Here is a 27,684-nt window from a genome sequence, read left to right on the forward strand (position 1 = left end):
GACTGAAAAAAGAAAGTCCCATTTATTTCCAAACGATTTTTATTTGTGCAGGACATCCTAAGGAACAATTATGCTAAGTTTCATAGATTCTGTTCAGTAGTTTCAGAAGAGATGATGTTTGAATAAATTGTTAACGACGGACGACGACGACGACGGACGCCTACTGTAGTTATGGTAATAGCTTACATGGCCTTCGGTCAGTTGAACTAAAATGACATTTTTGGTTATTAACATTGAATTGCTTAATAGGGTCTTTACGTAGAAACTAACATGCTGTATTTACATTTAAAAGCTGTTATTGTATGACTTATGATGTAGGTCATGGTTCTCAACCCCACATGGGTAGAACTGGGATTGATATTATATACGGTGAGGGCATAACTTTTTGTAGGTTTAAACTGGTCTGGAGCGGGTATATCAGTTAACTACTAGTAGCAATCTGTTTGTGCATTTGTGTGACGTGTTATCAGTTTCTTTATTTTTGTTTCAACAACGGATTAAGACCTTAATGAACAGATTTTTAGGTGTGATTAATTGCATGTGTTATAGCCCCGTGCGGGTCCGGGTGTCAAAAGAATAAGCCTGCAGTAGTGCTAAGCTTGTCGTAGAAGGCAATATTATAGTGCTCAGAACCCTGGCCGAGGGACACGATGAGTTTCAGAGCTCGTAGTTGCTATGAGAACTATTAAGGGACCTCTCGCAATCTTAAAATTATTATTTATAGCTATATGGATAAAAAAAACTGAAAACTACTGAAGAGAGCTTACACGAGAATAGTCCTTTCTTTTTAAGCATTTAACCGAGTAAACTATCCCATGCATGAAACCAATTTATATCTGTTTTTCTCAAGTGACATGACCTAGATTCAATGGACCGAACGTGTGCGTCTGAAATGCCCCCCCCCCCCCACCCCCAAGAAAAAAGTGGGGAACAGGAAACCGTCACGAAATAATTTGCAAACTATTTAAATTTACTAGTCTAATTAGTACTTAAAATTAGCTTTGTATGGACATGCAATATCCATGTCCGCCTCATTTAATCCAATTAGATCTTAATGTAAATGTGTACTATTTTATTTCCATTTAAGGTTTATGGTAAAACCCTTTGTGGGAAGAATTTTGTCCTATTATCCCCGTTAAAAGGACCAACTGAAAGAAGTCAATGCAAGCTATCTTTAACTACGACATTGCGTGTCTTTTCAAGAAAATTGATACGACCTTATTTTTTGTAACAAGGTTGGCGACCCCGGCGTACATTTCAACCAATCTAAGTCTCAAAGAAGAAATATGAATATAATAATCAAAAGACTATAAAACTAGTGGGGCATAATAAGATTTGTCATGCAACGTTTAGAGGTCTATTCTATTTAAGCCAACATCATGTTTTCCCTGTAAAGGTGGTTTTGATAGAATTCATTTTATGCAAAAGTTGTGCTCCGATTCTTTAAGAAGTCAAGCTATTTTGTTGTTTTAAGTTTGTCCATAGCACTTCGTTCAATGAAATATCATGTTTGGGAATTCCTATTATTATCTTTTTCGAGGTAACGTTGATAACAAACACGTATAAAAATTTGAAAAAATTGTAACTATTCTGTGAAAAGGAAATTCATACAAATTTTGCAAGGCTTATGATGATCTTGAAATTTTTAATGCAATATGTTCAAGAGGAAAATGACTGTGATGAATGCTACAAAATATAGTCAGCATACATATCTGACTTTATATGCTTCTTTGATTTCACCGGCACCATCTAATGACAAAAATGTTTAGAATTTGAATAAATATATATTTATTTATCTATTTGATTATAAGCAGCATTCTAGCTTTTAATTTCCTTTTTTTTCCCAAAAAACGATTGTTATTTTGAATAAAAAAAAAAAATACGCCCTTGGGCTATTGGAAACATGTACTTTCCTGTATGATACGAAAAGCGTGAAATCCACTTTTAAATATTTTGAAGGGGATTTAATTAAACTAATCCCCTCTTTCTTGTACAACGAAGTTGGCCCACTTATTATTTAATTCATTTTTTTCAAAACCGTAATACATAAAAAAAAATTGCACAAATTTAACTTGATGAGACATTTTGTGATGAATTCAGTAATTCATATGTTCGGTATGATGGTTAATCATAAATCTAGCAATAAATTGTTTCCCTGCAGCAAAATATGGTGGTCATTCGTCTAATACAGGCAATCAATCAGATGATTAAATAAACATTTGTAAATGAAAATTGTCATACAATTTTCGATTACTAAAAAAACATTTTTAAAGAAAAATACGATGACTTTTCTGTAAAAATATGCCATCCTGCCTCACCTGGGCAAAAGAAGAATAGTCTATGGGCATGCGCAGAAACCAGCACGTGTTCATAAACAAAGTTTCATGAAAGAGGGATCAGAATTTATTGTAGTGTTTGTAGTTTGGTATCTAACCCTTCTTAACTCAGGTAGTTTGCTACAGAGCTGAAAGCTTCTAACATGGGGACTGAAACTAACAAAGACGAGCGTAACACGCCAGAATATTTAGCACAGTTATTAAAAGACAAGAAACAAATTCAAGCATTTCCGAGCGTTTTTATTCACTTGGAAAAACTTTTAGATGAAGGTAAGTGAATCTTGGAAAATCGTCTTAAATTTTTCGGTCGGAATTTTGGTTAAACTTTTAACTTTTTACATAGTGCGGTAAAAAGACATCATCAACAGCTGAAGAAATAACTTTCTAAACAACAAAGGAAGTTTGCATTGACGTAAGGGTGCGAAGTAATTTGACACTTCTGAAGAAAGTCGAAAAAGTTAGTTAAGAAAGTTTTCAAGCTTATTTTAACCTTCAGAGTTTATTATTATATTATTTGGAAAAAAATGTTGAGTTCTTTTATTGAGTAATTTGGTAAAAGATTACTTTAACCGTCTGACAGCAACAGGTTTTCTAGCGTTCCGATGCCATTGGCCTACACTACAGTCAGCCATTATGAACAAACGTAAACAAATTTCATTCTCCTTCACTGAGCCGATAAGTTTCTGGCAATTAATTTCGAGTGAAATTTTAGGATGGGGAAAAATTTTCGGCCAGTTTAAAGATTTTATTCACAATATGCAAAAACTAATTGAAATTCTCGCGCCATTCCGTTATCAAAAACAGATAATCTATAAGTAAACACACCTGTGTTCAGTGGTAAGATTTTGTAAATAAGTCACCTGGCTGTCACTTTTAAAATTTAGCAGTTAATACATTTCTATAGTATTCTGGAATTCGTTGAAGGAGTGACAATCTGGACAATATATTTAAGCTGTATTTTAAAAATGTTCTTCAATGTAAGACAGTAACTTAGTAATATTCTGGCCTCCCAATAAATCTAACAAATAGAGTACTGGTTTGCACGACTTTTTGACTGGGGTATACACTGGATTCTGGCTTTACAAACCCAAGGTTCAGTAAGTAATAATGTATGGCTTATATATCCTGGGAAAGTTTGTCAGCTCTATGATATGCACAGTTTGTGGTTCCCCCTTTCATCACATGTTTTTCGCACGAAATTACATCTAAAGCATGTTGTATTTACTAAATAACAATTACTATTGATGCTTCAATACACCTACGTACATGTAACCCTTTCTCTAATATTCTTCATGCCTCTGATTTGCTTGTTGGTATACAAATTACCATTTAATCCTAGTTTTTCTCACAAAGTTTACCATCTGTAAAGATTAGACACTATATAAAATGCTGTTTATATTATATGTAAATAACATGGTCTTATACGTAGCTCTTAGATACTCAGTATCCCACAGTTTTTTAATGTACTGTACATTGTTTGCTGCTGGAACTTTAGCACTTGGGAGTTTATACAAATCTAATATACTAACTCTGTCCAACTGGACTTGTATACGAACTACAAATTCAAAAAGGGATTTATTCATATTTTCGAATCAAACAGCATCGAGGGACATTCAAGAGAAAGGAGGCTAATAATTTGTGTTACAGCTTAACGGACAATGAGAAAAAGGTATGGTAAACTCGTATGTGTTTAGAACTTGTACACTTTGTGAATGCACATTTGTTTTGTTTATCGCTTATTCATGGTAGATATATTTAGAATGGAGTTCATAATTTATACGATTGACACTAGAAACATTTATGAGAAAATGTGAGACCTAGGCATTCAGAAGACAACAACATTAATTTTCAATGTCAAGCAGGCACATACACTATCATGGATGAGAAAACATGACTGAAGGCTATGTTTATTCTGACCAACATTCAGGAATTATTTAGTTCACAGTTTAAAGGATTAAAAAACTTGAGATTATTGTGATAAGGAATGGGTTATTTTGGAATACCTGTAGTATTTATTTTAAAGCTAAAGGTCTGTGCCGACAATTATTCTTGAACAAATGCAAAGATGTGAACAGTTATCATGAGATCTGACCACAAATGGCATCGCTCCTTTATTGTTTGTATTGAGATTATTTTAAGACTAATTCAATGCAACCATGTAATTTTGCCCTGTGATCACAATCACTTCATAAAGGTCCACTGAACACACACAATATATATTCCAGATTCCGTGTGAACGATATATCTTCTGTGGGTGTTGGATTTCATGTCTTTTTATGTCCTTTAAATACACTAGAGTGGTTTTGTATTGATGATGTTGCATTTTTGTTTTGTTCTATGGAATTTGTCATTTTGTATCAAATTCTTGTCCGATCTTGGTAACTTTTGTCGTCACAGGTGCACAGACTATTAGAAGAGAAGGGTTGTTTTAAAACTTCAACTGTTATAAATATTTTAGTTAGATCTAGCTTTATACAGAAAATTCCCATGGTATTGATAAATAGTATATATTTTGTTCCTTTAATGAGGGATTAGGACACATTGTACTGTGTAATGTGTTGCTATATGTATTAAAGTATTACATGAAAATGTTTTGTCAAGAAAAGAGGATAAAATGAAATCTACTCATGACCCATTAAAGGTTGATACAATTTTAAAATTATGTTTCAGTTTGACCAGGGTCAAATTGCCTGATTAATACCTGTTGATCAATAAGACTGTTTTTATGAAAATTTGGAAATGATTAACTAATTTTAGACATAAAATACTATTTTATATGTATTATTACACACAAGATCATCTTTATTCTTTGGCTTTGAGTCTTCAGTCAGTTGAAATCCATGGATAAATTATAAATAACACTTTTTGTGTCAATTTTTAAAAAAAAACTATTTATATTAAGTGTCAAAACATGCATTAATAATTGATATGTGCATAAATGTACAATGTAATTAAATGGCATAAAATATTAATCTCAACTTTCTAACTAGTATGAAGGACATAAGGTCAGATGAAGTTTTAAACTTCAGTTTTTCTGAAGGAAATTATGGAATAGATAGTTGAAAGCAGAAGTATAGTAGAAATGCAATACACATTTTTACTTGTGATTGCATCTTAATTGACACATCTAGGACAAGAAAATGCATAAACTGAAATTTATGCCTTGTTAATTGATGTCACGACCCCTGCAAAACATGTTTAATTTGGTAAGAGATCTTTTTGATGTGTATTGTGTCATAGTACAAGAAATATTGACCATTAATAGAGTAGGAATGTTGCCCCCCTCAGGGACTCAATAGGTAATACACAGAATACACATATGGGTTCATATAATATTATGTTATATTATTTGGTCAATTTGTTACATGCATGTGTATTTGTAGATCAATTGGATACAATCGGGCAGGTTGGGTGGTCAGTCTTTTGTTTAGATAATTGAGATTTTCCAGACATTTTTGTATCAATACATGTATGATTTATTTCCTAATAAGTGGGGTTATATAATAAAGATTCTACACAATTGTATTATCAATATTATTAAATGGCACTTGAAAAAATACAACAAAATTGAAATAAATTCTCAAGTATTTATTTGTTTTTACTTTGAAAACCAGTGCATAATGTACATGTACATGTAGATTTGTATATTAGACTTGCTGTACATGCTGTTTGTAAGGAATTTTAAGTTATGTATGGTTTATTTCTAGAGAAAAGTGATATAACTCACTGAATTTACTGAATTTCCTCATGACAAAAAATTCTACTAACAGTAAAAGTGATTACATTTCTTTTACATTTGTACACAAATGGAAAGTGTATTCTCTTGTCAACAGTTCCCTCAAAAGAGTCCAAAATCTGAAAAAAAATCAGTCATTTGAAAGAAAAACATTTGCTGGCTAATTGAACCATGTGGTTTTACTTTTGACTGGTATTAAACCTTGTAAGAACTAGAAAAATCTCAAGATTAGTAATGGTATGATTTCCAGATGTTAAGATGTGGAAAGTCAAATTCTGTCAGCTTCCTCAGGGAAAACTCATACTGTTTCACAGCATGGATGGAGACAAGCTTAATTGATAAAAACAGAAAGAGCAAATAAAATGAATAATTCTTTAACAGATTATTGGGAGTGTGTTGCATACATTTCTGTACATGTCTTTGACATTGATAAGAATGTTAATCAGTTTAGTAGGAAGTAGTACAAAGGTACAAAATGTACATGTGCAAACTAAATTTATAAAAGAAATGGTACAATGTGCAGTAAGGAATAGTGAATCTTCCAGGCTTGATGATTTGAAAATAAAAAATAAAGCTAACTATAAATACAAAAAATTGTACCTGGATATATAGTGCATTATCATTGAACCAATTAATGTACATGTATGTATTCTTACTGGTAAATTAGATTTAAATTCAAATAAAAGTACTTACCTAAATTCCAGAAGTATTATATTTAAATTTAACTTAAACTCATTGGGTCCCAATCAACAGAAAAAAACTGCTATTAGAAAAGTGCTTTTTAATCACAAACAGTATCAAATTTTTGGGTGTAAAAATCTAATTAAAATTGTATATATGTACATTTCCATATTTCTCGAACAACAACAAAAATAGTCTTAAAGAATTTGATGGGGTTTTTTGTGGAAATAAAACCTTTTGGACTTGCTTTGTTTCAAATTCTTGAAAGAAAATTTGATTTAAACAATTTATACTTCAAATTCATGCATTATTCAAATGCTTGAGCTGAAAAATATTTCTATGAATATAATGAATATTCACTTGTTCCATTTATTGACTTAGTCCAGTGTACATGTGATGGCAAAATTGAATACACAATGACCCAGGGTAGAAATTCTAGCCAGTCCTGAATACAATTTTTCAATACATTTACTAGATGGCTATATAGATTTTTGCTAAAATTAGCCAGCCCTGCCAAAAAGTCTTGGGCTGGTGGGCAGGCTACTATTTCTAACTCTGCAATGACCTTCTCAATGTGGTTGAGACACTGTTTATGTCGTGAGCAAAATGCATTCTCATGTCAGCTTACAGTAATGAAATGGTCACTTTATGGTGCCAAGTTCCCCTTCTTTATTTCTGGTTTATGGAGTTCAGCATGACTTCAGAAATTTGTAAATGCCAGGTTCAGTTTTCTCTCTCTACTCATATTCTGAGTATACTGTTTAAAAGGATTTCTTACAAAAGGAATGTTCTATTTTACACACTCTTGAGCAATGGCATCCTACAGAGTTTGGTTAGGCACTACAGTACATGTAGACACATCATTTTTCATGTATAGAAATGTGCATGTACCTTGTACTGTGATACATGTATTTTAAACATGTTCTTAAATTTCAGCAGGAGGTACATGTGGCTTGTTCCAATGTACAAGTATGTGCAAATTTGAAACAAATTTAGTTGATGAGTCACTTGCCTTTTTCAGAAATAAATCGTGTGAGACTAGCATTATTTCATCACAAAGGCAACCAAAGAGAAGAGTTACAGTTACCAGATCCTATAGGTCCAGTGCAGACATTCTCAGAAAAGTTATATGTACCAAGCAAAGAACATCCAGATGTATGTCATCAGTATAACTTCCTTGATACATGTACATTTACATTGTTCTGGTTATGTAAAAGTAGTACATCTTTAAGTTCCTATCCATATATAATTCAGAAACTGCTAATGGTAGAGGTGCAGAAAAACCCATTGAACAATGGTAGCTCATTTGATTTACGTGTACCATATTTTTACCTATCTAGTCTTCTGTATACAGATCTGTATTTTAAGAATAAACCATACAAGTCACATTCATTTCCCTTTTAAAATAAATCACATGAAGAATGATAACAACAAACTCGTTACGTGTTTCTGAATTAGAAATTAAGTGATTTTTGTAGGTTTTTTAATGCATTTATCACCTTCTGTCTGATATTAGTAAAGACTGCTACTTTTGAGCAAGGTATCCATGTTAAAATATTACATGTATTCCTAAACATGTTTTTAGACCTATATTTGTATAAGCTTTCTTAGATTCTGTAGATTCTATTTGTTAGAAGATATATATTTTCACTGTTAATACAGAAGTTTATAAAGGATATACATATAGGATAAGATGAGTGATGTAACTAAAGTAGTGACTGCCATTGTTAAGCAGTTTTTGATAAATTTATGTTGTTGCTGTCATTATGCTTAGTGACCTTTTTGCTTGCTTATAGTTCAATTTTGTGGGTCGAATATTGGGACCCCGTGGTATGACGGCCAAAGAATTAGAACAGTACACAGGATGCAAAATCATGGTACGAGGAAAAGGCTCGATGAGAGACAAAAAGAAGGTAAGAGCACATTCTTATGCTTGTTGAGAGTATTAAAGTATGATAATTCAAGTATCAGAAAAAGGACAAAAATATTTCGAGTTAACATTTTTCTGGATGGATGGAAATTGATATGGAGGGGCTTACTGATATTTTGTAAGATTTCAGTTGAGATAGAGTCCATTTATGTTTTATGCAATCAGGTGATAGATTGCTGTCACTCATTCAATGTGGAATGGTACTATGACACGTACATGTAGATTTCTGAAATGATGTAGTTTTTCTGTAAGTTAATCAGATGTTTTGCAAGTCTGCAAATTATGTCCTTACTAACTGACAACATTTGCATCATACCTAAGTTTTATTGAAAAGGAAGGTTATTAAGAGTTCATTTGCCCCATTTACTTATAGTAATCAGTTGGAGAAATGCAATAAAAATCCTACTGTCTACAAGATAAAAGATTCTCTATCGAAAACTGGCAAGATCTTTGTGATTTGTGTACCACACAATTTCCTTCTTTTAACAGTCATGGTTTATCTAAGTGGCTATTAATTATTCTCTATCAACATTGAAAGGGAAAGATGCTATAATTAGATCCTCTAAAAGTTGTAAGTTTCAAAATGGCAACAGCTGACATGTGAAAGCGAATCTTAAAAAAAAACTTCATCCAATGGTTTAAGTAGAAAATGACTTGTATAAGTATCAATTTCACAATACAATGTACTTTGAGATTACACAAGATAGTACTTCAATAGCCGAGTCATTAATCTTACCAGTGAAATGATATAATAACTTAAGCCATGGGTTGTAATTTTGAAGCTTCTCAAAACAAATTTACACACATGATGTAACAATATAGGTTAGGAGTTGTATGAGCCATTTGATGCATTGCACTTGAGTGTTCAAATTTTATTGCATTTATCTTATATTTAATAATTATTCTGCCATTTTACATTGATTACCTGTGGTTTCTTTTTATCACTCATAGTTGATAACAAAAGCTTTTTACACATCCAACAGGAGCAGTTCCTGCAGAGTTATTCATACTCAGCTTTTGGGGTTGTCGGTTAAGTAAATTTTGATGTTTTCAGATACCTACATATACATGTAGCTATCATTATTACAGACCACCCTGTATGTTATTGTCCTACGTCAAATTAATATGCAATGAAACCTGTCGTAATCAAACCCTGAATAAAGTCAAAACTTTAATAAACCAGACACTTAAAGCCCTTAATGTATTCTGTAACTGGTAAACTGTACATTAGGAGATCGGTATGGGCAGGTTTTACTTTACTTTTGAGTTAACCATACATGTTGGTTTTATTCTTTTATTAAGTGGATTTCTCTGCTTACAGGAAGAACAGAACAAAGGCAAACCCAACTGGGAGCATTTGAGTGATGAGTTACATGTATTACTAACAGTAGAAGATACAGCTAACAGAGCTGAAGCTAAATTAAAGAAAGCAGTAGAAGAAGTTAAAAAATTATTAGTCCCAGCAGTAAGTTTTTTTTTTATTTATACTCTCTGCTTTATGGCATGAAGCTGTCATGTTTTATCAATTTCAATAAAATTCTTTTTTCATATGACCTTATCTGAATTTCTGCTATTTCATATTGGTATACTCGGACATGATTTTGTTTTTGTTTTTGGAGAAATTCCCTATTTCTGGATTTTACTATTGTGATTCTTTTTATTTATGTATATTTACTTCCAATTTTGCCATTTTCCTCTTTGTGGACCTTGTAAAACCATCCTTGTATACAAGGTGTTTGAATTCTGACTTGGTGCATATTTATTGGAGTTTCGATAAAGTTTCAATATAATGATTCTTTTCAAAAGAAAAAAAGTAAAGGAATTAGTTTTAAAGCTGCTGAAGTTAACTATAAGCTAATAAAAGAGTATCAGATTAACTTTCTCGAAAATGAAGAAAACTTGGATTGTTTAATGGAGATATAACCAAACTTTCAAGCAAAATAATTCCTACAAACCAAGATATGATGCTAAAAAAAAGTAAATTTATGCCAGAGATCCTCAACTGATTACTGAAATACATGGTGCAAAAATGTGTTTCAAAAGATAGTGAAGATTTCTTGATAGTGCAGCAGTGATAAGAATGGATTACAGACAGATCATTTGTTCTGTGTGCAATATCTGTCTGCAAGTAATCAAGCTTTGTATATTCTTCCTTTGTGTTGAATTTAAGGTCAAAGGTCATACTTTTGATGTTGCTTCTTCAAAACTTTGATTAATTCTTTGATTGCTAGTGTGTTACTTTATGAATTTTACTTCTTTACATATTTTTTCCCTACTTGAATAGGCAATGTATTTCATAGTGTTAATAATTTTAAGGCTTTCGTGTGTATTTATGTTGAATTGGTGTTCAAGAACTCGACCTTAGAAAAAATGAGACCTATTTGAATACCTCTCTTCAAAAAAAGTTTTGTTTTCAATACAGTCAGAAGGTAATCGATATTTGCTTACAATGTTTGGAGGTCAGGGCAATTATAGTATCTAAAGAAGTACAACAATTAGTCTTATTTCATAGATGATTAAACAGATAACAGATTTCACAAATTGACAAATTTTCTATGCTGGAGTTATTTATTATCTACAGAGGTACTACTGGGTTGTAAATTTGAGAAAATCTCACACCTGTTCAAAAAACATTTTTTTTGGTAAATGAAAAAAATAACATGAAGGCATAATTTAATGACATGTAAAAGGGAGTGTTTTCTAAAGCTCAATATTACAGAATTTCAAAACCTTTACAATCGTTTGATAGGTCATTACAAAATTTCAGAACTCACTTTGAAGAGAAGTGCTCTTCCATTACTGTCTGTGGTTATTACAGTTTTGCATTTCCTAAAAATGAATTTGTTTGAAGAAGTAAGATGGTATCTGAAAAGAGGGGTCTAAGAATAGCATGATAGAGGTTCAGTGATCTGTTATAATGTTACATCCATCATTGTCATGCAAAGATCAGAACTCCTGGCGGTATATACAACCAGCTGATTTACTAGGGCAATATGATAGCCTCCATGATTTAATGTATGCACTTTGAATATAAACTCTAGATGCCTGACAAAATTATTGCATCTGGGATTAGTGCCAGTGCTTTTGTCTAAGTAATATGGATGAATGAATTTGTTTCACTAAGTGAAATTTGGGTTTTACTGACTATATTCTGTCTAAAATTAGATTTATAGATCTCTTCAAATGCTAAATTGTAGATGATGAAATTTCATGGCCTGGATGTATATATTGTTCCTTGTATTTTGTCCTTTTTCCTGTTAATAATTTCCTGCTGAAAATCCATGTGTTTGGTTGACCACAAACAATTTTATCATTTGTGACATAACTTTTTAGCACATATTTAACAATACTTAATTAAGGAATGACGTAATTAGAACTGAGCTTTGTTCTTTTTGTTCACTAAATAAACCTAATTGTTTGTTTTCAAGTTTTCAAGGTTTTTGTATAAATTGGGGGAAAAGACCATTGAATTTCTTCCCGATGTGGGAAGAGACCAATAAGGAAACTATAGAAACTATTAATGATAGTTTCCTTTTGCCATCAAGTCCTTGGTTTAAAAATGATTTTTGAAAAACACAATGTACTTGTTAATTGTTCCTGAATATAACTAACATTAAGGAAGTATTTAATGGCTGGTTTGTCGCATTTATGGCAGAAATATCTCACTAAAGATTTATTCACCAAAAATATTCATATAGAAAGAAAAAACAAACACTTGTTCCTCCAAATAGTAGGAAAATTTGTATGAATCCTTACATGGAGATTGACATATTTATTATGTTGTTTTCTTTATAAACCATTAGAGGTCAATTTTGAGATCTCCTTGGCTACATTTATGAGCAGTATTGTCAGTCATCCATCTAGTCATAAAAAGTAATGCATGCATAAAGTATGTTAATTAATTTCAAGTCCATTGGAACAAGTTTACTGGTATCAAACTGATTTGAGTGATGTATATTCATACATGTTTGCTTAGGTAGCTTAATTATGAATTCTAGAAGACACCTTTTGAAAAAGATCTGACAAATGTGAATTCAACAGCCTTCAATGGATGTCACAAGCTTTTTAATTGTTCATCGATTAGGTTGTTGATTCAAGCATAGAACACTGAAAAGGGACTTTTCAATGTTAGTCAATAAGGAATTCTGATGGTTTTTAATTTGTAACAAAAACTTCTGAGATTAGAGAAAATTTGACAGAATTGGTGAAGAGCCTTTTTGTCACAGTGTTACTATAGCTTGATACGGTTTTCTAGTCAAGTTTTATCCTGAATGAAAGGTCTGTTTGTTCAACATGTTTGTGTTAAAGACATTCTGCCATTTAAGGAGCCTTAAACCTGTAGCAATAACAGATCAGATTAAAAACACTCCTAACAAATTGTAAAGAAAGAAATAATTTAACTGCTGTTTAAAATACTTAAGAACAATAAACCTTGGGGACAGAAATGACAAAGTATGTATAATCACTTGCTCAAATAGACTAAGTCAATGGTGGAAGTATTTCAAGATTTGGGATTTAGTATTTTGATAGGAGCTTAATTTGCCTCACTTGAAAATGGAAAACTACAAAAATATCGATTGAAGATACAAGGTTACACAAATTATACATGTTGAATGTCTTAAACTACATCACATTACACATGACTTGCTTCCTTGTTAGATGTTCAGGGTCAAATTGATTTGATTACACATAGAAATGAATTTTCACCTGAGAGAATTGACACGACACCGAATTCTTTTTCCCACAAAATTTATTTTCTTACAGATTGATACCCTTGAATGAAGATAACAATAAAGTAAAAGTTTTAAACCCATATGAGAATTCTATATAAACGTGTTAATTTTGATTACTTGGTGAATATTTATTCTGAACTACATTGTAGTTTTGGAGGAAAGAGAAGCTCAACTGATAGGAATGTCCCTACCAGTTAATTGATATATTTTGACATGCATGACTTCTTTCATTTCTTGAATAGGACCCATTTAATTATAATCATATGTCATTCAAATATATTTTGATTATAGATTTTTATCTCATTTGATTTAATAGTCTCTCGTTGGGCTTAGGAACAATTAGGTCTCATACAATATCCCCATGTTATCTTAGTTGGTAGATATTCTCGGGAATGAGTAATTAAATCTCCAGTGTATGGGACTATTATGTGTGTATGCACGCAGTCGACCGAACAAAATCTATAGATGTCATACCTTGCCAAAAGCTTCTGCTGTACACGTAGATCTATCTTGTGTAGAATGTCTTTACTGGCATAGATTTATTTTACTCCATATTTGTCTTCTAGACACCTTTTCAAGTAAAAATTTCTCCTTGCATTAAAAAGGATGGAGAGAGTCAATTGATAGTGTATTTCTAGAAGTATTCTTTATAGGGAAATATTGTTGAAAATATGCTGTCTTGGTCTATTTAATATTGAAATATGAATTAGTAAATTTAAATACTTCTTTACTCTCGGAAAATAGTTCAATTCTAGGTTAAGGCATTGCTGCCATAAAAACACAAGTTAATTCACAAAATATCTAGGTACTAATATTTGAATTTATTGCTACTACTTCTATATTTAATTTCAGGTGCATGTATCTTGGAATTCTCACCTTTGTTCAAGATGAATTGTTGGGTTTGAAATTATTTGATTGAATATGAATTATAACCTGATATGGTCTTATTTCAGCCGGAAGGTGAAGATGACTTGAAGAAAATGCAATTAATGGAACTTGCCATATTAAACGGAACATATAGAGATCAAGCGAAAGCAATGATCCCAACATTAACTCGTAAGTGTCCCAGCATTATTTTGCTGGATAGTATTATTTGGTTTATAATTCATAATTGTTGTTGCCTTTTTTCAGCCTGATGGCGAGGATGACTTAAAGAAACGACAACTCATGGAGTTAGCTATCATTAATGGCACATATCGTGACACTTCTAAACCTTCTACATCATCAGCCTCTCAAACGTCTACGACTCGTAAGTTAGGTGGCCAGTATACGCTGCCAAAGTCGGTGTGCTGTGGAATTAGCTTCCCCCATTTTTTGCCTGTCACTATATATTCTTTTTTTTGCATCCGAATGAGGCTACACATCTTGGTTTTTGTCTCTATAGTTGCATGATCCATTTTGCTATTTACTTTATTTGGTATTTTATTATATGGATTAACGGTAGATTTTTGCTGTCTTTTTTTACACACACTTTGGTAACATAGTTACCTCCCTTACATAGATGATTAGATTCTTACACTTGCACCATATTTTATACAATGTCATAGATTCTGTTTCTTAAATAGAAGGTAAAGATGGTAACCTAGCTGTAGTTATTGCGTCATACACCTATTCTATGTGATTTACATTTGATTTTTTTTTTTTTCTTTTTTCCCCCTTTTTTTTCTCCTTTTTTTTTTTTTGTTTGTTTTTTGTTTTACTGTAAAAATCTATAAACATAAAGAAATGTTTAAACTGTATCCATGGGGTTAAAAACCATCAATACCTTCTTTTTCTATTTCACTTCATATATTCTTGAGCACTTGCGCCTTAGGTGGTGGAGTATTTATCTTTTTATCTCTTCTTTCAAACTTCTGTACTTTCCAATTCTGTTTTTCTATGTATTTCTCCGTCCTTACAGATTCTATTATTGCCCATTTTATCATACAATGTAATACACCCTTTAATCATTTATTTCACTTGCATGTTTATTTTTTACAATATTCAGAACACCAAGGGCAGGGTAGTGAAAATGCATGGCACAGGATATTTGGGATATAGTGGGAAATTTGTTTGCATGTTAATTGTTTAAAATTGGACTTTTTATGTCAGAAAAATCTGAATACCTTTTAGTGGTTTTCAGATGTTTCTTGTTCTGTTGAAGACTGACTTACAGCATTGTGATAATTGTTATATGTTGTTAACTGTTGATACATTGTGTCAGTCTTAAAATGAATTGTTCACTTGTTGACCAGGAAAGCAATAATATCATTTTTTATGGCTTCAAAAACATTTTTTTTTCATGTGTAATCAGGATAATTGTCCATAAAAAGTTATTATTGCTTTCAATTGGCCTTTATTATTATGATAGAATTGTCTTATGTTTTGATCTAGTCCAAATTTATTACATTTGTATGCAAAGCAGACTTAAGTTCTGCAAAATTGGATAAAGCTGTCTTAGAAGCATTTATCCTTATTTAAACTGACACTTTACTTGGAATTTTCCATTTCAGTCAAACAAAATTTTGTAACTTTATTGTTTAAATCTTTCTAAAGTAATCAAAACAAGATTTTTGCATGTATTGAACAACTGAGAGTGTTTTGTCAACAGAACACATAGTTGTTTTCTTTTTACAAGTTGTTTGCTCATGAGAATTTTTCACTGTCTTATCAAATTCAATCAATCAACATTTAAATATAGTATTTGGCTTAAAACTTTATCTTATTTTTAGAATTTCTTAAATTCTTTCTGAAGTAATGAGGCATAGTATACCTTGATCAAATATTGTTTGTTTTCTTTCAAGATAAATTTTCAGTTCTTGTTACTATCATGGGTATGAAATGTGATGGACATACTGTAAAATTCTCTATATAGTATTATTTTTTAATAGTTATTTTCATGCTAACTTTCTGAGCACACTCTTGTGGTAACAGTTTTCAAGCATTTTTTTACTGGAAAGTATTGCAACTATCTTGTGGAAATACCAACTGAGCCTGCTCAGAGAATTAGCAGGAAAGGGTATATCATCATGGATATCAGTTTCCTGTTAAATCTTAAACTGAATTTCAACTGAATAATTCATTTTCAAAATTTTAGAATGTAGAATTTTGATAATATTTATTGTGTATTCCAATTTGACAAGTTTGATTTCACAGTATAGCCTTTTATTGCCGTAACTACCACTTGGGACAGTGATAAATTACCATGAACCTTTTTACTGTTATGAATATTCATGATATTAACTTGCTTGTTTATTTGTTGACTTTCTTTGAATTTTAGTTGACGGTAGAATGATTTTGACTTCCCAAATTGCCAATCCTTTTGCTACTGCCTTAAATGGATCTGGGGTTACAACAGGGCCTACACAAGTAAATGGCCAGGGTGCGTTACTCTTCATACTTACATTGTTATCTTCTGACAGGTTATGATGTGTTATTATAATCGTTAACTGTTAATCAAATTTATAAAAAATATTTTGATTACAATCCTGATTTAAGAAATGGAAAAATTAAGTTACAGCTTTTATATATGTATAAAAAAAAAAAAAAAACAAAGTACCAGGTATACATATTTGGCTGAAACATTTGTTTAGTCCCATGTGTTTCATTTAGTGGGTTAAAATGTTTCAGTATAATTGATAGAGTTCAAAATAATTACATAAGATCTCTGTTGACACAAAATGAAGGCTTATTTTAAGTATCAGTGGACTGCATCCTGATCCACTACTTCACTGCAAAGCCCCCAGTTTTGTGGAAAGTCAAAGTCAAGTTTATGTTCATTACTTGGTCTTCCTAAGATTCCTCAGATTTTAGTTGGTTTTGATTCCAAGAATATGCATTCAATGGTCGACTATGAGTAATCTTTTTGGATCATTTGGAAAGAATTTCTTTGATGTTAAGCGTCGGTCAATTTAGAATGAATTAACCAGAAATTGATGTCAGAAGAAAAGAATTTTATGTGTTCTAAGAGCATGTAAGATTGCTTAATTCAGAACAGACAGGATTGTTAGCATAAGTCATAATTGACTTTAAATGTAGGTTTCAACCTGTTGATGTTTTTCATACAAAAATCTGTTCTTTATCAAATTAATCATTAACTTCTAAGCAAGATTTCCAATATTAAAATATGAGGTTTATTATTTTGAGAATTTGCAACTGAGATGTGGTTATGATTTTAATGACTGCTATGTGCGCTGTTAGCTTTCTAATTCTATTCATTGATTGAAAAACAACAGATTTCCCTTGATGCAGCAAAAGTAATAATTTACAATAAAAGTTTTGATTCAAAGAATTCATAGTCGATAACATTTTTTTTAATATGAGAATTACTTAATCCCACATTGGTCATATTTCTATGAGAATGTACTATTCATTACACATTAAAACACTTCTGAAATATAAATATGCTAAAAACTAAAGTTGTCTTATCAAGTAATTTGCACAGACCTGATTTTCCCTTTTAAGACATTTTTTTAAGTAGTTTGATTTTATGGTTATTTCTTCTTTCTCTTGTATTGAATTCCAATTTTGCCATTTTGCTCTTCCCTTATATTATATTAGATCCGTTTTACCATCTGCTTTCTTTGATGTGGAACTATTTTTTCTTCTGACAGAGACACCAAGAATGTTGGCAACAGCCTCACCATTGACAGGAGTACAACAGACATTAAGATCACCAACACCAGCAGGAGCTCCCTTGATACTAGCCCCTAGAATGCCAAATATAGCCACAAGTACTGGTCTTATTAGTTGCCCACCTCCACCCCTTGTATCACCAACAGATGCCAGTGGTGCTGCCAGCCTGATATACAATCCCTACAGTGATTACCCTTACGGGCTAGCTCCTGCCGCTTCTATCATTGAATATCCAAATCCCCTTGACCAAACAGCAGCTGGTATGTTTTCTTTTGTGAGATAGACATTACTGTGATTTTATTCTCATCTCATCATTCCATATTGGTAGTACATGTACATTAAATAATGTCCCACTACAACCAACAGACAATCAAAATCCAATTGGATGAAATCCTTTTGTTTACTATATATTTGTATTATAAAGATTTGCTTATATTTTTTACATTTATTATGTACAGAAAACTGTAAATAGATTTTATTTTTTTATCTAAATGCATGAACTATGGGATAATGGTACTTAATTAGTCTTAAAAGCCAAGTTTTAATTGATAACTTGAGTAGGAATGTTTGTTTTATCTATAAGGTGACCTGTCACCAAGTGGCATATTAGAAAATTGGAATTGAGCTGTTTTTATGAGTCGAGAAATGAGTTGTCTCCCTTCAAAATTTGAATTCATGTCACTGAGAACAAAAAAAAAGAAATTGTGATTAAGTTTGTCTCACTTAAGCCTATACCTTTTGTTTTCTCTTGAACTACTATAAAGAATAAAAGAAAATTTTGAAAATAAGTTTCAAAGGAGACAACTCATTTCAAAAGTTTAAAATGTTCTGAAACAATCCACACTATCACAGTTGTTATTTGTTTTCATGCTTACCAGACTGAGGAAAATATGGTATGTTAAGCAACCATACATTGTTGTCCTGGTAACAAAAATATTCAAAATGTTATGCATAATATACCCTATAACACCAAAATTTTAAATGCATTTTATCAGAATTCCTTGCTTTGTAAATACTCCTGTTACAGTATGTGCTCATTGTTTTGCTAACTTAGTGCTATAACTTGTATCAAAATTTTGTTTAAGACATTCCATAATGAGAAGTGCTTGTTTGTTTTTGCAGTTGGTAAATATGTTGCTAAAATATTTTTGTCAATTCAGCACACATATATATATAGTAAAGATATTTTAACCATTGGCTAACCATACATATTTTTGGCACTAAAAAGCAAAAAAAGAAAACAGAGAAATATGAACAAATGGAATTTGTTTTTCGTCACAGGTAAAAAGTAGGACTTTTAGAGGTACTTTAAAGCGTGGCTATTCACTGTAACAGATCATAAAATGTTTGGTGGTGGATTTTTAAGTGTACATAATAGGATTTTAACTTTTTTTCTGTTGCCATTGTGTTTCTTTTGTTATTAAGATTAATTTTAAGCTTTACTCCATTGTAATTAAGTCCCCTTTTCATCTCCTGGTTGTATAAATTAACCTCACTAGGGAATTAATCTACTTTTTGTCCTAATTTAAATTAATTAAGCAGTTGTAAATACTTGTTATATTGCGCAGAAATTTAATCCTATTAACCACTTTGTTTAACTTCACCTCTTTAACAAGAATTAACTGTTTACTCAGCAATAAATCCCTGTGGCTTTAATTTTGAGAACCAGTTGTCTTTCAAGGTGTTTTTTTTTTTATGAAAATATTTCCGAAATGTTATTTTTTCTGATATTTTTTGTTATTGTTTGATGTTTTATTACGCAATTTTTTTTATTTATTAGGACCAGGAGGTGCCAGTGTCTTCAGCCATTTTGATATCATGTGACAATCATCATGTGGCATTATACAGAGTGCCCTAATTTTGGTGCTGATACAAATGATATATTTATACATTTTTCATACAGAATTGACTATCCTAATTTTCATTTTGTAATGTGTTTTATTCTAACTAAAACTTCATATCTGTTTTATCCCATCCAATAAAACTTTTATAGAGTGCTGTGTATAATGTTATTTTGATGAATGATATCAAAATGGTTTCTTTTCCTTACTACCTTACCAATGCACAAATCTTTGGACACAAAATACAATATTGGGCTATTGTAGGTGCTGTCCCTAAAATCCGAAGAACTATTGAAGGAATGAGAACACACCCTTATGCTAGGGTAACTCTCTCATAATAGATAAGAACAAAGGTTAGTTTAATTTCTAAGCATCCCTTTTAAACCTGGTATTACTTAGTGGACCATCTATTCAGACAGTCATATGGTGTAGGACTGGAGTCAAATGCACGAGGTTAATATCATATGTTGTTTGGAAGAGATTGTTTACTATAAGTAGATGTTGACAATCACTTTATTTGCAATGTCTTTATTTCGTGTTTTATTTCTACCGAAAGCATATTTATTATATATTATATATTTACATTTTACAATTTTTATTGATGATTTTTATTTCAGATAATCAGTGTTAAATGTGTCTTACATAATTATGGCCTATTTTAGGTTGTTTCGTTGGGAAAGTGAATGTGTTTTTAGAATAGAATCCTGAAAATTTAAGGAAACCAAAGACATACTTTTAGATGGCAAGATTATTTCACTTCAGGCTTAGTTGTGAATATTTTACCTGTTTAACTGTAATTGAAGACAAAGTATTATTTATTACTGTCTGCTGAGTCAACTTGTTTCTGTCCAGATCATTTGTCTCTCTTTAAACTGCTTGATTATATTCTAAACATATTGGCATATCATTTCTAGTAGTTGAATATAATATATTTGAGTAACAAGTACATGTATGTCTTTTAACATAAACTACTGTCCACTTCTCTCTTAATTGTATTCAGTTTATATGTAGTGAATCCTGATGACCTGTTTAAATGTTAAAATTTAATAATTTTCAAATAAATGTTTGACCTTTTTAGAATAATCTGTGGTGAAATGTCTTGTCCATCTAAAAGCATGCATAATAATTGTCTCAGGAAAGAGCATTTATCAAATATATTTCACCGTTGCAATATTCAGTGTTGTAGTGTGCAGTGTTTGTCAGACTTGAAGATTGTTTTGTTTAGGCAAATTTTACCCTAAGTTTGAAATATTGTGCAAAATTGGTTTTGGATGTCGGGTGTTAGTTTAGAAATTAGTATTCTGTCAGGACACTAAGAATAATTTTATTATAATTGACATTTATTTCAGTTAGAACTATAAACACAAGATGCAAGCTAAATGTGATTTTTTTTAACATTTGCCCACCTAGCTAATAAGAAATTATAATCCCAAAACCAGTTTTCATGGTCAAACTTAGGATAGATTTATGGATAGTGTTCTGAGATTGCCTATTATCACAGTCTTGTCCAGTTTGAGTGTGTTGTAAATTGAACATTCCATTAAATTTTGTTCGCTCAAAATGCATTTATAAGAACTACATTGTACAGGTAGTTGTTACATGTTAAAAGAGGGAATCTTATTTTCAAACACGTGAAAAAACGTGCAATTGTTATACATTTTTACATGTTTTTATCGAATAAAGATGAATACTGAAATCCCACATGGCCTAGTTTCTATTTAAGTAGAAATCATGGATGTTGTTTTGAAGATCAGGGAAAAACTTATTTACATTACCTACATGTATACTACAAAGAACTATCATTCTAACCTGTTTAAAAAAAGGGATATGAACAACGTAATGCTTTGCTTTATGTATTCTAGGCTTCAATATGTAGGTTATATCCTAATTACTATAAATACTTTGACTTTGTCGTTATGAAGTGAAAGACGTGGCAACTTCACACCAATTTGAATTCTGTGTGCTTGCCAAGTTTCATTGACTTTTTAAAGACAAAGAAACTTTGAGATTATTGATGTCAAGATTTAAATGGCACACAACATAATTCATTCTACCATATCTCGTGTAGCTTCTTAATCTTGTACGGTTTATGGATATTCTAATACATAGACTTGCACCTAAGGAATTAGTCACAAGTATTCTATAATATACTATTATAGGCTTTAATCACTAATGTGGCATTACTAACTGTTTAGAGTTGTGCTGTAATCAAACTTTGTGCTGTGAACAATTTCAACTTTATTATTTTGTACTTGATTAAAGCTTGACTTTTGACCTTTGCTTGGTTCCCTCTCTTTTACAACCATGGTCAAGGCATGTACAAATTTGTAATACATGTCCAGATTCTAAATATTGTAACATCAGCAATCTTCTAAGTTTCTAACCTCATTTATATTTTGAAATCTTTCTCTAAATTTTAACATTTGTTCACTTGAAGATATGTTAATACTATCAATTTAGAACTCATTTTTCGTGAGCATGACAACGAAGCAGCAGCACACTTCTATCTAGTAAGTAGTGTCTTACTAGTGATAATATTCGAATGAATCAGGTAGCTGTATTTAACTAACAAATTTCTTTTCTTTTTATTTTCACTAAAACTTCAGCTGCATTCAACTAACACAATCCTGGTCACAAAGATCCCATGCCTGATCCGCTTCCACTAGTAACCAGGGCTTGGTAGGAGTTTCTCAGTGCACCCGAGATTCTCACATTGTGGTGGGTACCACAGAATGCTGAATAAACACTAACTTGGGATATCATTCAAGAAACTAACTCAGGACCAGAGAACCTAAAATTTTGTCCAGGATGGGTTGAATTGAAATACCGTGCCAACTATATTTTTCACCAGTTAAGTGCCTGACAAGACTAACTATTGTTTAATGTATTGTTGTAAATTATACTCAAGTTTAACATTTGTTATGTAAAGATATTGCATTTATTCACCTCTGCTGATACACTTTGTTATTAACAGAAGTTGTTTATGTATAAGTATTCATATTTTACTGTTTCAAATGTAGAAATAGTTATTTGTGCTTTTACTTTTCTTCAATTATGTGGTGTCTTCCAAAAAAAGAGGCTCAGATAAATGCAGATTTTTTTTCTCAATGCATTTTCAGTCATCCCAATTCTCATATAAATAGTTTTTTGCTATTCAGTATCTTGTTAAATTACATTGTCTTCCATTAGAAAGAAATGCAACACACATTGGTTTTTTTTATTTATTAAACAAAAGGAAAGTAGGAGTTTTGAGCCTCATTACATAATACACTTTACTACTATGTCATTAATGTATTATCTCTGTGGCAAGCGGTTTACACTGCTGTATAACTCATTGTGATGTCTTCTTCCATAACCAGTTTGTTATTAGCTAGAGCTTTGTAATCATTTGACCTGTTTCCATAGTAACTGCATATTTCTATCACTATGGTTACAGTTAATGTACTTAGAGAACAAATCATATCAGTTTTATTTTTCAAAGAGATTAACTTTTTGATACATATTTTACACGACTATTAGGCTTAACCTACTTAAAACCTTAGAGATTAGTAAAAGTTTATATATATAACATTGTTTTGTATAGTTTTTGTGTGTATATTTATAAGATGTGGTGCTGCAATAAGATTATATATATATATATTAAGAAATATGTTAAGTTGCATTTAAAGCTCTCACACATTTTCTGAGAGCAGCTTTTTTTCTCTTTTTTGGGGGGTTTTGTTTCAATATTCAGATAATGATGGCTAAACTGCTTTTTTGCTCAATATTAAGAAAGATAATATAATTTTTCTTTGGGTTTTCATTTTATTTGGATCAATGTTAGAACAAAAAGACCAACATGTTTTGTTGGCGTTTAAGTTGGTTTCCATTTCTTGTTGAGAAATATTAAATTAGAAGTTAATACTCTGATATTTGTTTTACTTATTTACAATTTTTACTCAGTAATTGAAAACAAATATTTATAAAGTTAATCCTCAAATACAAGTATACCTTATAAGTATAATTGAATTTTATACTCATTTTTAAATGAAAAAATTTGTATGCACCTATCAATGACAAGTTGTACACCACATCATGGTTGATTAACTTTGTTGAATATTCATGACCTCATTAATTTTATTTGGATATTCATAGCTTCATTAATTTGAATTCAGTAATAGTCGCTATGCAATGAATATGTGATTTTATTGTTTACTCATGATATGATGTATTCATTGACCTGTGTATATACTCAGAAACTAGTTGAGCCTTTAACAGTTCACTAAAATTTTCACTTGTAAGTTTTACTCATGACACTTAGACACCACATACCTTTTCATTACACAGGTAAGCAAATGGTTGGCAGCATTTTTCATGAATTCAGTTTGTAAAAATGTAAATCAGTTTCATGGTCAAATTCCATTTAGATTTTAACACTATCAGTGAAATTTGTAGATTTTTGCCGTAATTACTTCATTTGAATAAAAAAGCTCACAGATACAGTTGCATTAGTAGTGTATAAGGGGACTCCAGTTCCTTGTCCTATTTACATTACAATTCTATTTTTATTTTGGTGTCTGAGTGTCCTGACTACATCTGTTGAGATTTTATAACAGTGCAATTAATTGTACTTCTGTATGTACAGCATTACTCAACTTGCAATATAATCTTCATTCAAAAATCACCAACCCACTGAATTCTCTCCCTTAGATCTTAGGTAATATACTCAAATGTATGGCTGTGAAATATTACAAAAAGTTATACTCACCTGTGTACTTGCAGTTAATATATGCTGTACTCGCAAGGTTTGGATGGTTGTTTCTGATATAAGTCCCTCACTGCCCTATATACTTGAGTGAAACTTTTTTTTAATGAAAATTAAGTACCTTAAACCTATAACGTCCCTCTCTTGGACTGAAAATATGAGGAAGGTTGTGATTTGTTAAATCTGAAGTATATTGCCAAGGAACTAATCGATGGTTCATAATGATTTTATTCTTGTAAGACCATTTTGGACTTGGCTCCTGGTTTGATGTTTTGCAATAATCTAGCTTCTTTATCATTATACATATGGACCCAATTTTTAGTCCTGACAATTTCAAAATTTTTCCATGTTTGTGAAATTGTAAAATAACTCTTGTGTTTTACAGCCATACATTAAGATCCCTGATCATTCTTGCATTTCTGATTGTAGACTTATTACAGAGCATGGATCATTTCTTTGAGTAGCATTTTTACTGACCTTTTTTTTTTTTGGTTGTTTATTTTTTGATGAGCATAATATATTTTTGTACTAATTATGCTATGCAGTTTATTTGACTGCTATCACAAAAATACACTTAGAATTTACTTTATTGTAGGATTGTGTAAGAGTACACAAATACTTAAGAAGGATATTATTGTTTATTAATCAAAACCATGGAGACTTCAAATTTTCAGATTTATCATTTTTAAATACTCATATTCACCTACCCCTAAAAAATGTACTGTTAGTAAATTGTTGCTATTGAATTAATAGACTATTTCAATTGTGAAAATAATCTATAGTATTTTTTTGGGATGGGGGGAGATGTATTTTTGTGATAGCTCATCATTTAACTTTCTGGCAGAATATGACAAAATCTAGTGTATCTGAAAGGAAATTGTTACTATCTGCTAGCTTTAGTCTTTAACCCCGCTCAAAAAATAAAGAATAAACACATTTTTACCTCACATTAGTAGGGTGCAAAATAAGTATTTATGAAGTAAATAATGCATCTTATTTGCAAAAAAAATAGCCTAAAAAGAAACATGTAAAGATGTTGACCCTGACTGTTGATTTAAAAGTACATGTATATTATTCTGCCAGAGTGTTGTTGATGTTGAATATGAATCTCATTATATATATACATGTTATAAATACTCCATACTTGCTGCTAATCTTTTGCTGCTGTCAATAAAAATGGACTTAACTGATTTCTGTTCCGTTTGTTACTAACACAACTCATCGCATGCATTTTGTGATTTTTGATAGACCAGTATTCAAATGGTGCATACATAAAATTTTGGTCTTTTGCCAAGAAAATTATTTAATGATAAATCATACTTCATTTGAATATTGGTCCTGTCTGGAAACTTGAATGATATTTTGTTTATTCTTTCCTGTTGCTTGTTTTGACCGAGCTTGAACTAACTAATCATTCTTTTCCCTGAAGTCCCTAAATTTTCCCCAGATTTGAAGGTAAGTTTAGTTTTTGTCTAGAATATTGCATTCTAGTAAATGAATGAATGCATTTTCCATGATACCAGTGAAGAAAAGTTTGCTATTTGGCTGAAATGGATTCAAAATAAGAAACTTACGTCTTGACACCAGGTGTATCCTACCACCGAGTGCTGTAGTAAGGAATATTGACCATAACAATCCGATAAACTAGTAGAGAATAACACTTGTATAACTAACCTGCTTTGAGTGATATTAATGGCATGACCCTTACTGAAATCCATCTTTGCATACTGACACAATATATTACTTATTTTGCTGAGTTATCTTTAAGGGTAAATATAGTAGGTAAATTAGGAATTATTAACTTGGCATGGGGGATGACCCGTTCTCAGGTGTATATTTTCGTCCTTTAGCTTAGTCTTTATTAATATTTTTGCACTGGAACAATCAGAAATGAAGCAATCCCCTTTTTCAGCTGCCCTGACACAATATTAGCTTTAAATATTACAAAAAGAAATATGCATAGTAAATTTTATTCAGCACTAAATGGCAATGGCATGATCAATCAAATATATGTGAGCTGTGATATTTTTTTCTTACTGTTTATGTGCCATTTTCATGTTTGTGGAAAGAAACTTTTGTCTTGCCTTTAATTAAGCATGTCCAACTTCATCTTGTTCTCCATTGATTCACAGAGTAAAGAGTTATTTAACATTTTGAGCTGGGGAAGTAACTTCTTAATTTTTAAATGATATTAAGGGAGTTAACCATGACATTTTATACTGTGCTCACTTTGACAGTGGTTTTTAGTCAGTATTTTTATTTACAAGTTGTTGTAATTGGCCATTTTTGTCTTGACATCATTTTTTGAATCTCATTTCATGACGTGAAAGATGTGTTGCTAGGTCGGCACAATTTATATTATATTGAGAAAGAAATAAAGATTTTTTTATACAATCAAAATAAATTTTGATGACTGTTTTTGTTAGAAGTAGCAAGTTTTGCTCTTATTGATGGTTGCAGATAAGTACTGGAGAGCCTTGCGATATTAGCCAAGGTGATATACTTAAACGCTAATACGAATGTTGATTAAAAACAACGGCATCAACTAGAATTCGTTGTACATACATGCACTCGAATACAAATGTGTTGGTACAAAACACAGTATCTACATATTGCGCCCAGACGAAACAAAATGTGTTGGAATTGCATGTCGCAGAGGTTTTTATACGACCGCAAAAAAAAAAAACTAGTATGCTGTCGCCGTTTTGTTTATGTTCTTGGGCAGTTTGGTTTCCACACAATTAAGTACAGTTAAATAGATATTTATGAAATCATGCCATGAAAAAGAAGGCTAGGGTTGTGACTTAAATCGTTTAGGAATTATGGGCCCGAAACAAGAACTGTCCTGATCTGATGATGAAAACTTGAGTAGAAGTGATTTAACCACGAAGTACCCTTCTCCAAAAGGTAGACCGACAGATTTATGGGGTTCGACGAACCATGCAGGCCAAAATCGATCCTGGTGTAATTTATGCCGTGGTCCTAAAACACTTCGTTTACGCGCGATAATTGAATATTAGCCCGTGGATATGAATATTTTTCCAGCATAGTTCCGTACCGGAAAGACAT

At 31.4% G+C, this 27,684-nt stretch overlaps 1 protein-coding gene across 5 annotated transcripts; it reads left to right on the forward strand.

Annotated features, from left to right (window-relative positions):
* The first annotated feature begins 2,350 nt into the window (after positions 1-2,350).
* Positions 2,351-27,019, forward strand: LOC148614800 (KH domain-containing RNA-binding protein qki.L-like). Of its 5 annotated transcripts, none has more exons than XM_088589179.1 (9): positions 2,351-2,606; positions 7,775-7,908; positions 8,550-8,666; positions 10,005-10,148; positions 14,370-14,472; positions 16,676-16,777; positions 18,009-18,290; positions 20,136-20,224; positions 22,478-27,019. In XM_088589179.1, exons 1-8 carry the CDS (start codon positions 2,480-2,482, stop codon positions 20,207-20,209), a joined length of 1,083 nt encoding a protein of 360 aa, XP_088445305.1. In that variant the 5' UTR covers positions 2,351-2,479; the 3' UTR covers positions 20,210-20,224; positions 22,478-27,019. The 5 variants fall into 5 exon arrangements, with proteins under 5 accessions (XP_088445305.1, XP_088445304.1, XP_088445308.1 ...); XM_088589178.1 differs by lacking the exon at positions 14,370-14,472 and adding an exon at positions 14,548-14,665; XM_088589182.1 differs by lacking the exon at positions 16,676-16,777.
* Positions 27,020-27,684: the final 665 nt, after the last annotated feature.

Source organism: Perna viridis, chromosome 6 (genome assembly GCF_037379345.1).
Source record: "Perna viridis isolate PV_CMFRI_1.1 ecotype Kerala chromosome 6, ASM3737934v1, whole genome shotgun sequence".
NCBI lineage: Eukaryota > Metazoa > Mollusca > Bivalvia > Mytilida > Mytilidae > Perna > Perna viridis.